Here is a 14,887-nt window from a genome sequence, read left to right on the forward strand (position 1 = left end):
TCTGGCTGCTAGACTCCAGTGTTTCTGCCTTTGTTATAGTCTGTTCCTTTGGGATAGTTGGAGAATTGCCAGAATGAGGGTGGGATAGAAGCAGACTTTGTGGGGCGGCATAAACAGCTCGTACTTATGGATGCACAATCTCACCATGTGATTTTGATCTTTTATGATGAGCCCTACCATCCTATTAAACTCCTCTTTCCACCCTTATGGGCGCCATGGTAGCATACTATGCTATTGCAGCTTGGGGCACAGAGTCCAGAGTTCAAACCCAGTGTCTTCTGTAACTCGTCTTTGTATGTCTTCCCTGTGGAATGCATGGTTCTTCTCCAGTTTCCCCCCACAGTCCAAAGACGTGCCAGGTAGGTTAATTGGTCGTTGTAAATTGTCGCATGATTAGGATAGGATTAAATCAAAATTATTGGATTGTTGGGTGGTGCGGCTCGAATGGCCAGTAGAGCCTATTCCACACTGTATCTCTGAACAGAAATAAATAAATAAAATCCCTTTATCTTCCCCTCAATCTCAAAAGTATACCAGTCTCAGTCTTTAAAATACACATCTGAGCATCCTTTATCCTCTAAGGTAGGGAATTCCAACAGTTCATTAACTTCAGTGCGGAAATATTTTTCTAATGTTTGATTCTAAATGTCATGGTATTTCCACTGTGTTTTTAGCTCGGAGTGATGACGTACTCGGATCCAGAAAAAGTGAGCCCAGATACTCAATCTGCAATTGAACAAGAAATCAGAATATTATTGCGGGTAAGGTTTTCACAGGCATTTATACATTGAAATACTATATAAATAAAGGGTGAGGAATTCTGAAGTTATTCTATTATAACATATGCCTGTGATTGAAAGGTAGGACATCAGCTGTGACTGTGGCATCAGAAGCTAGTTTGCCAAATATTTCTGGCATTTTAATTTTTTATTTTGAATCTGTAGCACATAATATTATAGCTCTTTATAATCTTTCACTCTAAAGTACAAAAATTTGAATACAATATCTTGAACAGCACTCCTTCACTGCTGAAAGTATAGTCTTTTAGTTGTGACATTGCTGGCTCTTTAAACATTTTTTATATGTGAAAATTCCCAGGTAGAATGTAATTTTCCATGGATGGCCTGGCCAGTGTTATCCCTCAATCAACATCAGTAAAAGATAGTTTTAGTATCATGCCATGTTGGAACGTGTCACCCTCAACAATCCATGGGTGGCAGATGCCTTTGTCCTTGGTATTGTACAGGTGACCTCGTGGAAACAATCCCACTTTTGCACTGAGGAGGAAACTGGAACACCCAGTGGAAATGTGCAGTCATCAGGAGAATGTCTGTGTGGAGCTTGTACAACTACAGAAGTCAGGATTGAATCCAGCCTGCTGTAAGGCAGCAGCTCAAACACTTGTGCCACAGTACAGTCCTTGTGTCCTAAACAAAAACACCATGCAATTGACAGGATTTGGTGTTCTTGCAACAAATGGGTCATCTCAATTTTTTCCAGCCTTATCACATGCCTTTGTGAAGGTGGAGGAAACTACCGTAAATTCCAGTGTATAAGCTGACCCCCCCCCCCGCCCCCCATTTTCAAGGTTAAAAAAGTGACTTTTTCATGTTACCTTTGTATAAGTCGATCCCTTTTGTAGAGGTTTTGGATCAGGAAGGGAAGTTTTGGATTAGGTTCCCAATGGTAAAGAATCCTCTGAAATGTAACCCCCGTGAAACCATTTAGCACCCATTGTAATCTCGTTAAAACATAACATGGGGTGGCGGGATCAGTACGTGTACTCAGTATTGAGTTTGCTTTGCGACCACCATGTACAAAAGATTAAAACTAATGCGATATGATGCCGGCTTCAAGCTGAAGGTTGTTGATTTTGCTAAAGGAACGAATAATTCTGCAGCTGCTAAGAAGTTTAGTGTAAATGAAAAACAGGTGAGAGAGTGGAGAAAGGCAGAGGACACGCTGAGGGAAATGCCAAAGATGAAATGTGCAAACCGCAGGAAAACATGCCAGTGTCCCGAATTGGAAGAAAACGTTTTAGAGCCAGCGATCACCAGCGATCGTCTGGATATATTGTTACCAGAGAAATGATTTGCGTTCAAGCGTTGAAATGGGCCGAAAAACACTGTGAGGTCAGCGAAAATTTCAAAGCTATGCGAAGTTGGTGCACCCGATTTATGATTAGACATGATCTTGTGTTGAGACAAAAAACAAAGATTGCTCAGGAGTTGCCCAGTGGCCCTGAGAATAAGATTACGGCCTTCCAATCGTTTGTAATCAAGCATTGAAAGGCACATTCTTACCCGCTCTCACTGATTGGTAACATGGAAGAGACACCAATGTTCTTTGATTTTGCTGGCAACCGCACTGTCAAACAGAAGGGGGAGAAAACAGTCCTTGTCAAAACAGTGGACGTGAGAAGCAACATTTTACTGTCGTGTTAACGTGTATGGCTGATGGGACCAAACTACCACTGATGGTGATTTTTAAGAGGAAAATATTCCCAAAGAAAGAAAAATTCCCACGGAGTGCTGTTTACGTTCAAGAATGTGGCTGGATGGATGAAGTGGGTTGCTTGATGCGGGTTAAAGAGGTGTGGCGGCGATGTCCCGAAGGTTTCAGGGAGGAAAAGTCACTACTTGTCTGGGACATGTTGAAAACGCACTTGTCAGGTGAGACAAAAGCAGCATTGAAAGCTGAAAATACGGACATTGCAGTCATCCCTGGTGGTTTGACGTCCGTGCTCCAGCCACTAGATGTGAGTTTAAACAAACCATTCAAAGAATTCATGCGCCGAAGAATGGGACGCGATTTTCAGAGGGTCAGATAATGAAGAGTGTGAGAGTTTCAAGCTCTGAACGTTTGATGACAACAGTGTGTACAAGTAAATTGAGAAACAGTGTGTTTTGTTGATCTTTTGTGTAGATTTCATAAGCGTTTGTATTTTCTTTTGTATTTGGCTCAAAATCATCCAATAAATACGACCTGTCTTCCGTGTATTCGTTTTTCCAAAGTTGGCACCCTCTGTATAAGCTGACCCCCTAATTTTAGGACCAAAATTTAGGGCCAAATTCTCGGCTTATACACCGGAATTTACGGTAAACAGCTAATGGGAAGGGGGAGGGCTTTGACAATATCCTTCTTAAAAATGACAGAGCTCAGCACGCACTAGGAAGCACATTCAATGAGAAACATGAAAAGATACATCTCTGCTCCTTCCTGAGATGCTCATCAACACAGGAGCCATTCTTCAGTCAATTTGATTCATTCTGCATGATATAAAGTAAGTGCTGAAAGCATTAGATGCTGCAAGGACATTGAACTAGACAAAAACCCCACAGTGGTACTGAAAAACTGTACTGCAGAACTGATTGTGTGTCTAATCAAGCTTTTCCACTTCAGCAATAACACTGGCATCTGCCATTCAACATGGAAAATTTTGATGAAGGATCTTCGACTGGAAACATAGAAACACAGAAAACCTACAGCATAATACAGCCCACAAAGCTGTTCTGAACATGTCCTTACCTGAGAAATTACCTAGGGTTACCCATAGCCCTCTATTTTTCTGAGCTCCATATACCTGTCCAGGAGTGTCTTAAAAGACCCTATCATATCCGCATCCACCACCGTCGCCGGCAGCCCGTTCCATGCACTCGCCACTCTCTGTGTAAAAAAAAAAAAGAAAAAAAAAAAATGCTAGTCATTTCAGCCCTGGGAAAAAGCCTCTGACTATCCACACGATCACTGTCTCTCCCATTAGTTGTTCCCCTTTCTGCAGATACTACCTAGCCTGTTCAGTGAGATTTCTAGCAATGTCATTTTAGATACTTTTCCGCATCCGAACCATTCATTCCTCCACCATTGGTGCTTTCATTGCCACGTGTTCAATTTATAAAATGCACATCTACTCATCCAGACTTCCCTGACGGTGCCTTCCAAATCCACGACTAATGAGGAGTACAACATCTGCAGGATCCCCTCCAGTTCGCATCTGTTTTAGAAATATATTGTCAATTCTTCATCGTTGCTGGTTCTAAATTCTTATATATCCTGCCAAACAGCACCGTTCAAGTACATTTACCAAACAGACTTCTGCAGTTCAAGCAGGGTGACTCATCACCACTGCTTTGAGGGCAAATAAGAATTAATGAAAAATACTGGTTTTGCTGGTGATGCCCAGATCCCACAAATTTAGAAATTAATCTGCAGATTAACAGATGCATGAACAAACCAAGTTGTACTGTGTACAGCATTGATTTTATTTAAAATGCACTGCATTTGTTTTGAATCATTTGACACATTTTTCCCATCTTGCCTCAGCAAAATATCAAAATTGCCCCATTTATAAAGGAACTATTGTTAATATTTATCTTTGGTGTTACCATTCTAAGTAGCCCAGCATCTTGCATCACATTAATAAAGCATGTTAGTTTGAAATTAAATATTTCCACTAAGCTCTGTGAATTCTGTAATTGAACTTACATTTACCTAGTTCACAGAACGTAGTACAGCACAGTACATGCTCTTTTGCCCACGAACTTGTGTTGACTATTTAACCTACTGCAAGATTAACTTAACTCTTCCCTCCCATGTCCCTCCATTTTTCTTTCATCCATATGCCTATCCAGGAGTCTCTTAAATGTCCCTAATCTACTGCCATTTTATTACCATGCACCAATTGTCGCTTCAGGGACCGAGGTTCTTTTGTGACGACTGCTGTTTCTGTGGAGTTTGCACATTCCCTCTGTACAGCGTGGGCTTCCTTCTGAGTCTGGTTTCTTTTCACATTTTAAACATGTTAATTGGTGACTTCAAACTGTCCCGTATGTAGGTTTGGGGTTGATGAACGTATGAAGGAGTAATTTACAGCAGTAATTGGGAAGATTTGATGTACTTGGAAAGCCAACATAGACTAAATGACTAACTGGCCTCTTATTTTGTAAGGAGATATGAAATAAGAAGAGTGGGAGTTCACACAATTTCGTATCACTAACTATTGAAACAACAGAGATATGTCAGCTAGGCAGTAAATTTGGAAAGAGAAAATCATTTGATGTTTTAATTAATTGATGATTTTTCATTAAACTGAGGAAATAGGTGTTCTGTGTTGCAGAGAAATTGGGGGGGTGCGGGGGAATGTGGAGAACAGTGAGAATGTCTTTGATTGGGTGGACTTTTGCCATACTCATGCTGGACTGTCATGAGCAAAGTGTACTCTTTCTAATAAAGACCAATCTGAAGTCAGAACAGCATATCATCCCGGTTCATTGCAATTTGCAGGAGTCAGCAACTGATTTCAGCCAAGTTACATGGCCAGCTATTTCCTCTTGTATTGGACCTGCGTCAGTTCTGATGAGAAGTCATTAAGCCAAAACACTAACTCTTCTTTCTCCTAGCGACTGACCACTATGCTTTTATTTCAGAATTCCAACACCTGCTGTGTTTTGCCTTTCTATAGTACACCTTGCACCAGCATTTCTTTTACTTTTCTTTTTTGATCTCTTGCTTCGTATACTTGTTTGCCATTTACAGTTTTAAAAATTAGATCATTTTCTCAACAGTTTCATCACCCCCATGTTTCATTCTGTCTCTCCTGGTCTCGACCCAATCATTGCTTGCTGCATTCCAGATCCTTCTCTAAAGTCATGTTTGTATTCCAGGTTTTCACATCAGTTGATGTGCATCAATTGTGTCTGACTTGAGTATTTCCAGTATTTTTATGTCTTTATATTCTATCATATGAAGAGAAACTAGACAGTTAGAATGAAGTTAAAAGAATGAGCTGTGACCTTGTTCAGACATTTAAGATCCTAAGGGAACATGACAGGATAGATAGTCATGCTTTCACTAACAAACAAGCGGACATAAACATAAAATATGGGGCTGGTCATTTACAACTAAGGTGCATACATATTTCATACGGTGGTGAATCTCTGGAGTTCTCTGCCCATGTAGCTCAGTGGTCCCCAACCTCCAGGCCGCGGACTGATACATTGCTGCGAAGGATGCAGTGATGCAGCGGTGACTGGAACGCACCCAGCACGTCTTTAAGAAAAAAGCTGAAATAAACAAGCTAATTAATTAGGTAAACAACAGGAATTCTGCAGATGCTGGAAATTCAAGCAACACACATCAAAGTTGCTGGCGAACACAGCAGGCCAGGCAGCATCTCTAGGAAGAGGTACAGTCGACGTTTCAGGCCGAGACCCAAGGATCTTGGCCTGAAACGTCGACTGTACCTCTTCCTAGAGATGCTGCCTGGCCTGCTAATTAATTAGGTGCCGCCTGGCATATAAATGTCGGCCCACATCAGAGGCGACGCAATCGGCAGTCGCCTCTGATCTGGGCCAACATGTACGTGCCAGGCGGTACCTAATTAATTAGCTTGTTTATTTCGGCTTTTTTCTTAAAGATGTGCTGGGTGCGTCCTGGCTACCGCTGCACCCCTGCATGCTTCGTGGCAATGTATCGGCCCATGGCCCGGAGGTTGGGGACCACTGATGTAGGTGGTGGAGGCCAGATCATTACTTGTACTTAAGGCGAGGATGGATAAATATTTTGAATGTCAGGGAACTGAGGTTTATGGGCTACTGGGTCAAAATATGCTTTGGGGTAAGCGTGTATCAGCTATGATTGTATTGAATAGCAGACAGGCCTAAGGCCCCTGGTGCTTCATATTTTCTTCTGGATTTTGTATCAAGAGAAATTTCTTCCAACAATATTGCTTTTACAAAAATGTTGCCTGCTTGTACAAGTTTAATCAGAATTCACTTTTTCTATATTTCTGTAATTCATGTACATTTGAGCCAGAAGTGCCTTAAGGCATGTCACGTACCCCGTGACGGGAATAAAGAACCAGCAAAAATAGAAGACACTTTGGAGTCCAGTATTGCTATTACCTAATAATATTTATTAGTAACTACACAATACAGTAATATAAATATAGATAAACCAAACAGGTTAGCAACGATATACATAAGTAAGTAAATCAGTAAGTGTGGAAATATATGTGAAAAACCAAGCTTCTTTAAGTCTAGGGGTGAAAAGATACAGTCTTACAATGATGGGTAAAGCTCAGTTCAGTTCGTGGTATTGAGTTGAGTAGTGATAGGGAGAGGGAGAGATTTGAGTCTTCAGTTGAGCTGACGCCGTCGATCTTCTGGTTGTCCTCCGAAATCCTTTAAAAGTCACCGACTATGACCACAACAAAGGGGACTGGTTTTCTATGGTGGAGCAATCAACCCAGGCCAGGGTGGGCACATGGACAACTCCCCACCGGTCACTGCCTTTTCTTTTCACTGCAAGAGCCACTGATCGATCCTCCAAAAACCTACTTTTTCTGCGGGCACAACAAAGCTCATTCAGTGTCCAAAACATGTGTCTGAGGTCTATATCATTTGACCTCCTATTTTATCTTCCTGTGCTGAGGACCAACTGTCATTCAAATAACTCCTCCTTCCTTTGTCTGTGTAAGAAATGCAAGCAGGCAAATGTCCTTGAGAAGTATCAACACGCTGCCAAAAAATCATAACATTGATTGTCCATCAAATAACACCGCCTTCAGTCACCATAGCAACTTACGAGCTGCTCGGTGCCATCTCCAACTCAGCAGAAATCCAAAAGTTAGCCAGTTCTTTCTCGTGTCTTAAAGTGACAGTCCAACAGTTAGTCTTCGTTTCTCTCTCTCTCTTTTCTCTTTTCAAAACGACATGGTGTTAAATAACTCACTCTCTCTTTTCAAAAGCACAGTTCATAGGGGTAATTCAGGACCCTGTCACAGGCATAATATCCTGTTATTTTGGATAAATTTCCATTTTCTCTTGTGCAGAGTATCCTTTCATGACCATCAGGTTGTCTTGCGTTCTTGTGCATATTTTCTGTTCATAAATGTTAATACGAGCTTTTACGTTGAATGTTCAAATTAAATTGCATCCAGTAAGCAGATGTGTAATAGATTAATAATGTTGACATGTTTTCTTACTGTGCCTATGCCTCAGTAAATGCTGCTAACAGCATGCCCAAAGCGGTAGCCATTATTGCCACCAGTTATGCCTGTAAAGTGCCAGTGTTTTGGGTGTAAATTGGATGCTTTCTCCAAAGCACAGTTTTTCAAGAAACTTGGAAACCAAATTTTGTTCTGATCCTGGATCCTGGAGTTTGGGGGCTTGAATAGTGCTTTTCTTATAGAAATTTTTCAAAATCCTATTTAATGTTTGGATAGTTAACATTTGGCAACACCAGCGCAGAGTTGAATTTTAAAATAGGAAGTGATTGGGAATGGAAGATAACTATTTTGTGGTTTCTTTACATTGAATTTCTGCTTGTAAAGCTTTGTTCTAAATTTTTATATATTTAATTGCTTTAAACATTTGGGAAGGAACAACTTATTGAAATCATCTCTGTTCCTGTGAGTTCAATGAAAAGTTCTGAAGCAGGAGAGAAACTAATCTGCAGAAAAAGGCTGGAATTCTCATCATATCTCAGCAATGTATCAAAATCTTCTGTAAATGAAGCTAAAAGTCTTTTGTTCTCTATTTTTGTTTCAAAACCCAGGATTCTTACGAACGGGCAAAGAATATCTTGAAGACTCATGCAAAAGAACACAAAAATCTAGCAGAAGCTTTACTGAAATATGAGACATTGGATGCCAAAGAGATACAGATGGTTCTTGAGGGAAAGCGGCTAGAACTAAAATAACTTCTTCAATTGAAGCAGACTTAGTCACTGCTATAGTAACCTACATGTGTATATATGTGTAAGAGCAGTAGTGCACTAAATTAAAACATAAGTTTTAATTCTGAGGACATTATTATTGGTATTTTCATAATTACAAAATGATAATTGAAATAATGGAATTATGTTATTTTAAATCACAGTTAAACTATTCTCAATTTTAAGCGATTCTACATAATCTGTTTAGTGTAAGTATAAAATCAGACAAGAAACAGTAAACATTATTCCTTTGACTATTTTTCTTTCTGTAATTTCAGTTTATTTATGTATACAAGTTACATTTGAGTGCTTCCCAGAACAATTAAAATTGAATGCAATGTCGCAGTGCTGCTTTCATCGTTGCATCATTCAGTTGTCCATCTATGTGTATCTTATTTGTTGCTGGGTAAATCTTTCATTCTTGTGTTCTCAAAATTTATAGGATTAGTAAAAAAAAAAGAAATAAATACTTCTGCAATGGTGCATAACCTGCAAAATAATTGATTGAATCACCACCAGCATTGTATTGATTAACCAGGGGTCCAGGGATGTGCGGACTGAAAAAAAATGTTTCCCCTTTTTCCTGCACGATAAAGTGTACTGTAGGAACTGGAACCCAAGCAATGTATAGAAAGCTTATTGGTTATCCTTGAACGTAAACAGTAAGAACTTACTGTTAATCTTGAGGCTTTTTGAGATTTCTATTTACACCTAAAATAAAGAGATCTTGTGTGACTTTTTCCTTTTGTGGTTGTACATTGTTTGTTGTATATATTCTTAAAAAGCACGCTATCTTTGTGTTATTTTCCCTATACAAGCTATTCGCTACTGCTGTACAGTATATAGTTTTTTTTTCAAAAGGAAGTGATCTAGGTTCCTGTAACCCTCTACAGATGTTGTTCTAGTTTTCAGAATTCACCTTAGCATTGAGTTTCCTATGAGCCATTTAGCTATGATGTTTGAAAAGAACACTTTGAGCACCTGTCATCTTCAATGGCTAAGTTACTTGCGCCATTGTGGCTTGAGTCAAGCTGGGAGATTTAGACGGATGTTGTCACTTAACATATCAAATATGGTCACGGATATAGCAATCAATAGTTTTATGTACTTAGCATATTTGTTAAATTTGGGTGTCTGGCTCTGTTGTCAAAAGTGTGTAGGATATTTGTGTTAATTAGTTTCTCCCAAGGGTATTTGGACCTTCAGAGTTGTCTTATCAATTACAATGTGCTTCCACTATGTATCTCAAAGGATCCATTTGTCAACTCAAAATATTGAAGTAAACAATGTCACTGTACCTATTGAAATTGTATTGAATTGCCTACTGTTACCTTTTGATCTTAAAGATATAAAAATGTGATGTGCCTTTGGGTTTGTGAGTCTCTACCGACTATCTTCAGAGTGGTGCCTGCTTGTGCTGAATAAAGACTTCTATATCACCAGCTTTAGCGTCACTCCGGTGACTTCGATCACAGTCACAACAGGTGCCTTGTTCCACAACTCCAAGCAGTTCATTCCAGATTTTGACAGCTCTATGGAGAGGTGGGTGAGATAGGTCACTCCCTCTGTATCCCTTCTAAACCAACTACCTCATGCCCTCTTATTTGTATTTGTCTCCACATCCACCAATTTTGAAAGCCTAAGTTGTGACATCTTTCATTTTAATGTGCTTCAAATCTGGAAAACCAATTGCTGTTGTTGCGAAAGAAGAGTTCCTAATGCCTTCTCTCTGTTCACCCTGGAGAGCAATTTGCTCGTGGAAATCTCTCGGTTTGTGTAGAGCAGTAACTGATAATATGTACCTCTTTGTTCATTGGGGATATTGCCCTGCTGCTGGTGAAATAGTGCTCTTCTTTTAAAGCAGAGGCTTACAACCTGGTGTCTACTGACCCCTTGCTTAATGGCATAAAGAAGGTTGGGAACCCCTGTTTTTAAGCCCTATGACAGACCAGACATTTTACTAAAGTAGGCTGAAACTGCAATGAGGCTGATATATGGCCTCATCTGTGCCTCCAAAGCAGCAGTCAAATGAACTGATTAGTACTGTGTAAAGGAATTGATCAGTTTGCATGCCTTCCAGATCGATCATTGTAAACATACTGTCGTAGCGCCATCGTTTCAGTGGTGATGGCCCTCACCTGATCCTGGATGCCATCCATGACCTTAGGGTGCTACTGGCTATTTCCTCCAAAACTGTGGGCAGGTTGATGACTTCCCTTGAATTGCGGGCTGCCCCGTAGAAGGGGAAAGCTATCATCCAGAAGTACTCCATTTGTGAGATTCCTCTTTTGCCGTAGGAAGGAGGGGTGTTGGTCCAGAGTTTTCAGCATTCGCATGTGGGGTACAAGGTAAGCCAGGAAGCAGCATCCCATCCAGTTTCTGCTCTCTTGGGTGTCCCAGTGGCTAGCTGTCGCTCCCTGGAGCCACAAGTAGGCCCTTTCCCCGCAAACCCATTGAGTTCCATTCAGGGGGTATGGTGGTTGGGCCGTTGTATAAATGGCACAGGTGCTATTGCCCAGTAAGTAAGTCCTCTTACCTTTTAAATTTCAGTAGCCGATAGTGTTCGCTGGTTGGTCAGATCTGACAATGGTGGAGGGCCATGATGTTTGACCTCCCCATCGAATGGCTTCTTCCAGGGTGGACGAATGTACCAACCGTCAAAGCAGTGGCACCCACAGTCTCCAGTCACATCACTGGTGCAATTTTGGGCCTCACTAGTCTGAGTGTCATTAGAAAAGGCCCAGACTGACTGTTGTTCACCACTGTTCAGTGGAATGGCTATTTGGGGAACCTCCATCTTTCCATGGGGAGGAATCGCTGCACACACCCAGGAGGTAGATGAGTTAGTTTCCCCAGCATAACTATAGCAAAGTGACAGGAAGCTGTTTGGCTTGGTTACTGCAAGTGCTTAAGATTACCTAAGTCAAGTTTGCACATGTTTGGCATGTCCTTTTCCGAAGTCCTTCTAGTTTGACTGCCGCAGTGGTCAGTAACACTTGGTAGGGTCCTTTCCAGTGAGGCTCAAGCTTCTTTCTAAGATGGTTCTTTATGAGAACACAAGTCTCCTGGGCGAACTCGAACCGCCTGTCTTGAATTTACTATTACTATTCTTTATTCCCTTTGGGTCCCGTCAGTGGATTTTCCCCATCAAAATGAGGGAATAAACAGAGTCATCAGAGAGTAGAGAGGAACCAAGGTTAAAGCTTACCCTGTAGGCCCATTCATTTCTGGTTCACCCCAACGGTCCATCCATCCACTTATTTAATTTTGAAGAGGGGTCTACCACATATTGAGACACTGCTCGCTACGCCAAGATGTCGATCTGCCTTTAGTTTCAGACTCGGGGAATAACTGTCAAAAACAGTTTACTTAAAAGTACATACTGTTTATTAGCAAGCTTGCATTCTCAATTGACAACACAGAGTCTCTGCTCATTAAGCTCGAGAAAATCTGTAGCTAAGTGTGCCCAGAATACTGTGTGGAGCTGTTGATATACATTGTTATCACATATTTTGATAAGGGTAGACAGAGAAGCTTCTCCTGCAACAAACACTTCTTTGTTATTACATTATTCTCACACCATGAATTGTTAAACTGCCAATAAGTCCGTTGGATTTTAGCCCTTTTAATTCTGTATATAATTCCTCATTCTCTGCTTCAAGACAATGAAAAGAAACTGAGACAATTGGAACGACAGTATCTCCTATATTTAGTGAGGCAGGTCTGACAATTCATTAACCATTGTATTGTGTGTGTCATTGTCTTTACAGGATATCAATCATAGATTGTCCTTTCTCTGGCAAATCCCCTCACCAGATGCAGGATTGTAACTGGTATTCATCCGCAGCTGAATTCATTTGAATGTTGTCCCATTGAATGCTGCTCAGGGCATGGGTTTAACATGTTTCTGCGTGTAAAGCAACCTTAAGCAATTTCAAACATTTTTGCATTTTCATTAGCTTTTGTAGGGAGGATGTTTAAGCTGAACAGGATACACAAAGGCTATTCAGTGGATCAGATAAAAGGTTAAATCCAAGTTCCAGGGTATCAAAATTTTTAAAAGAATGTTATATTTGCTAAGTCTATTGTTCTCTCTACACTCATGACTGGTTAGGCACCGCTCAAACACCATCTATAAATTTGCTGATGTCACCAATGTTAGAATTTTAAATGGCGATAAGGAGGCATATACAGGAGTAAGATAGGATGGTTGATTGAACGGTATCGCAACAACTAGTCAATGCCTCAAGACCAAGGAATTGATTGTGGACCAGAAAAGAGAAGTTGGATGAACACAGATCAATCCTCCTTGAGGGGTCAGTGGTAGAAAGGGTAAGCAGCTTCAAGTTCCTGGGTGCCAGCATCTCAGAGAATCTATCTTGGGCCCTACACACTATAATGCAATTGTGAAGAAGGCATTCCAGTGGCTCTACTTCAGTAGAAATTTAAGAAGTTTGGTAAGTCACTAAAAAAAATTGTACTTAGAAAAAGATGTACAGTGGAGAACATTCTGACTGGTTGCATCACCATCTAGTATGGATGCTCCAATGCTTAGGATCACAAGAGACTGCAGAGGGCTGTAGACTCAGCCAGCTCCCTTACAGGGACAACCCTCTCACAATCAATAACACCTCAAGAAGGTACTACCTGGCATTAAGGACCCTCACCATTGGGGAAATGCCCTCTTCTTGTCACTACCATCGTGGAGCCTGAATGCCCACACTCAATGTTTTAGGAACAGCTTCTTCTCTCCCCCATCAGATTTCTGAGCAGTCTGTGAATGCTATCTTGTTTTTCCTCTTTTGCATTATTTATTTTTTTAAAAGTTATTTATAATGTGTAGTAATTTTTATGTTACGTACTGTACTGCAGTCACAAAACAATAAATTTCATGATACATGTTAGTGATAATAAACCTGATTCTGACTGTATGGAAACTACTTCTATCACCTTTGAGAGATTCTAATTTCATTTTATTCAGATTCCAAGATAATTTCCTTTGCCATTCATCTATATTCAGAACCTGTTTTTTTTTGTTGTTGTGTAAACTCATTAGTCATGCAATCAAAAATGTTTATTCTTGAAAAAAATTAAACGTTCACTAAAATGTTTTAATTCTACATACAAATTTAAATTTTATTTGCAAAATCAGTTTTCTTTACAGATGCTAGCTAATATATTTAACAGAAATTGTACTGTAACAGAAATGAGTATTACAATTATATTTGAATATATATACACAACTAATGTATTGAAAGTGTTATTAAAGAATCTGGTATACTAAAATATTAATATGACATAACAATCAAATGCCTGTGAAATTAATTGAAAACATGTAGATGATATTTTAACATTAGATGCAATTTAATAAAATTGTGCAATGAGGAAGAAAACTATTTAAATCATTACACAACCACTTAATTTTTTTTGCACATTCATTCCGATGAATGTTAATGCTGGCCTTGCCAACAATCACCAGTGTTGCTAAATGAACCAGAAAACATTAAGGAAAAAGAAATGAACAAACAAGACAACAAGCAAATTAAGATGCATAACTTTGGCAATCAATTTTTGAGGTAAATGAGACAAAATGACTGCCCTCATTTGCATCTCTTGTGAAAATGAGCATTTATTTTCAACATATTGAAGAGCAAGCATATGTATTCAAATTTATTTTTGTGCAGCATATGCAAAACTAAATGATTGCACAACTATGTGGCACATCCCCTTCTGCACTAGCATATATGAAGCACTAGTAAAAATGAAAACAACTAGATTGCTATAGAAATGAAGTTAGTTCTCCACTTTCACTTAAGGAAGTAAATATATTCCTTAAATATAACTTGCAATATGACCTACAGCATATGTGTAACTCTAGTTTTGACCTCTGGTTATTTCTTCATGGCCTCCAGTGTATTAATGATCAGTTATAAATGCTACCTTGTGACATCCACAGGGAACAAAAATAATTTCAAAATCAAAAAGAGGTCAGGAAGAAACAAATGAGCAGTCTAGCTACAGTGAGGTATTTACTTTCTTATATCCAGAAGGGAAGGAAAATAAGTTATTTCCCAGGTGAATAATTCAAAGAAAAAAATCAGAAAAAATGTAAAAGCTTATGTAATTTCAACTTTGGTTGTGGATAATGACATTTTTACCATGCACGTGTACA

At 39.7% G+C, this 14,887-nt stretch overlaps 1 protein-coding gene across 1 annotated transcript in view; it reads left to right on the forward strand.

Moving 5' to 3' along the window:
- yme1l1b (YME1-like 1b) overlaps positions 1-9,455 on the forward strand; it is a 51,304-nt gene extending 41,849 nt beyond the window's left edge. The window contains exons 18-19 of the mRNA XM_072253877.1: positions 675-761; positions 8,557-9,455. Coding sequence (XP_072109978.1) covers positions 675-761; positions 8,557-8,700 — 231 coding nt within the window. The 3' untranslated portion in view covers positions 8,701-9,455. The remainder of the gene's footprint in view (positions 1-674; positions 762-8,556) is intronic.
- The last annotated feature ends 5,432 nt before the right edge of the window (positions 9,456-14,887 follow it).

The sequence above is a fragment of the Mobula birostris genome, chromosome 3 (genome assembly GCF_030028105.1).
Source record: "Mobula birostris isolate sMobBir1 chromosome 3, sMobBir1.hap1, whole genome shotgun sequence".
In the NCBI taxonomy this organism is placed as follows: Eukaryota; Metazoa; Chordata; class Chondrichthyes; order Myliobatiformes; family Myliobatidae; genus Mobula; species Mobula birostris.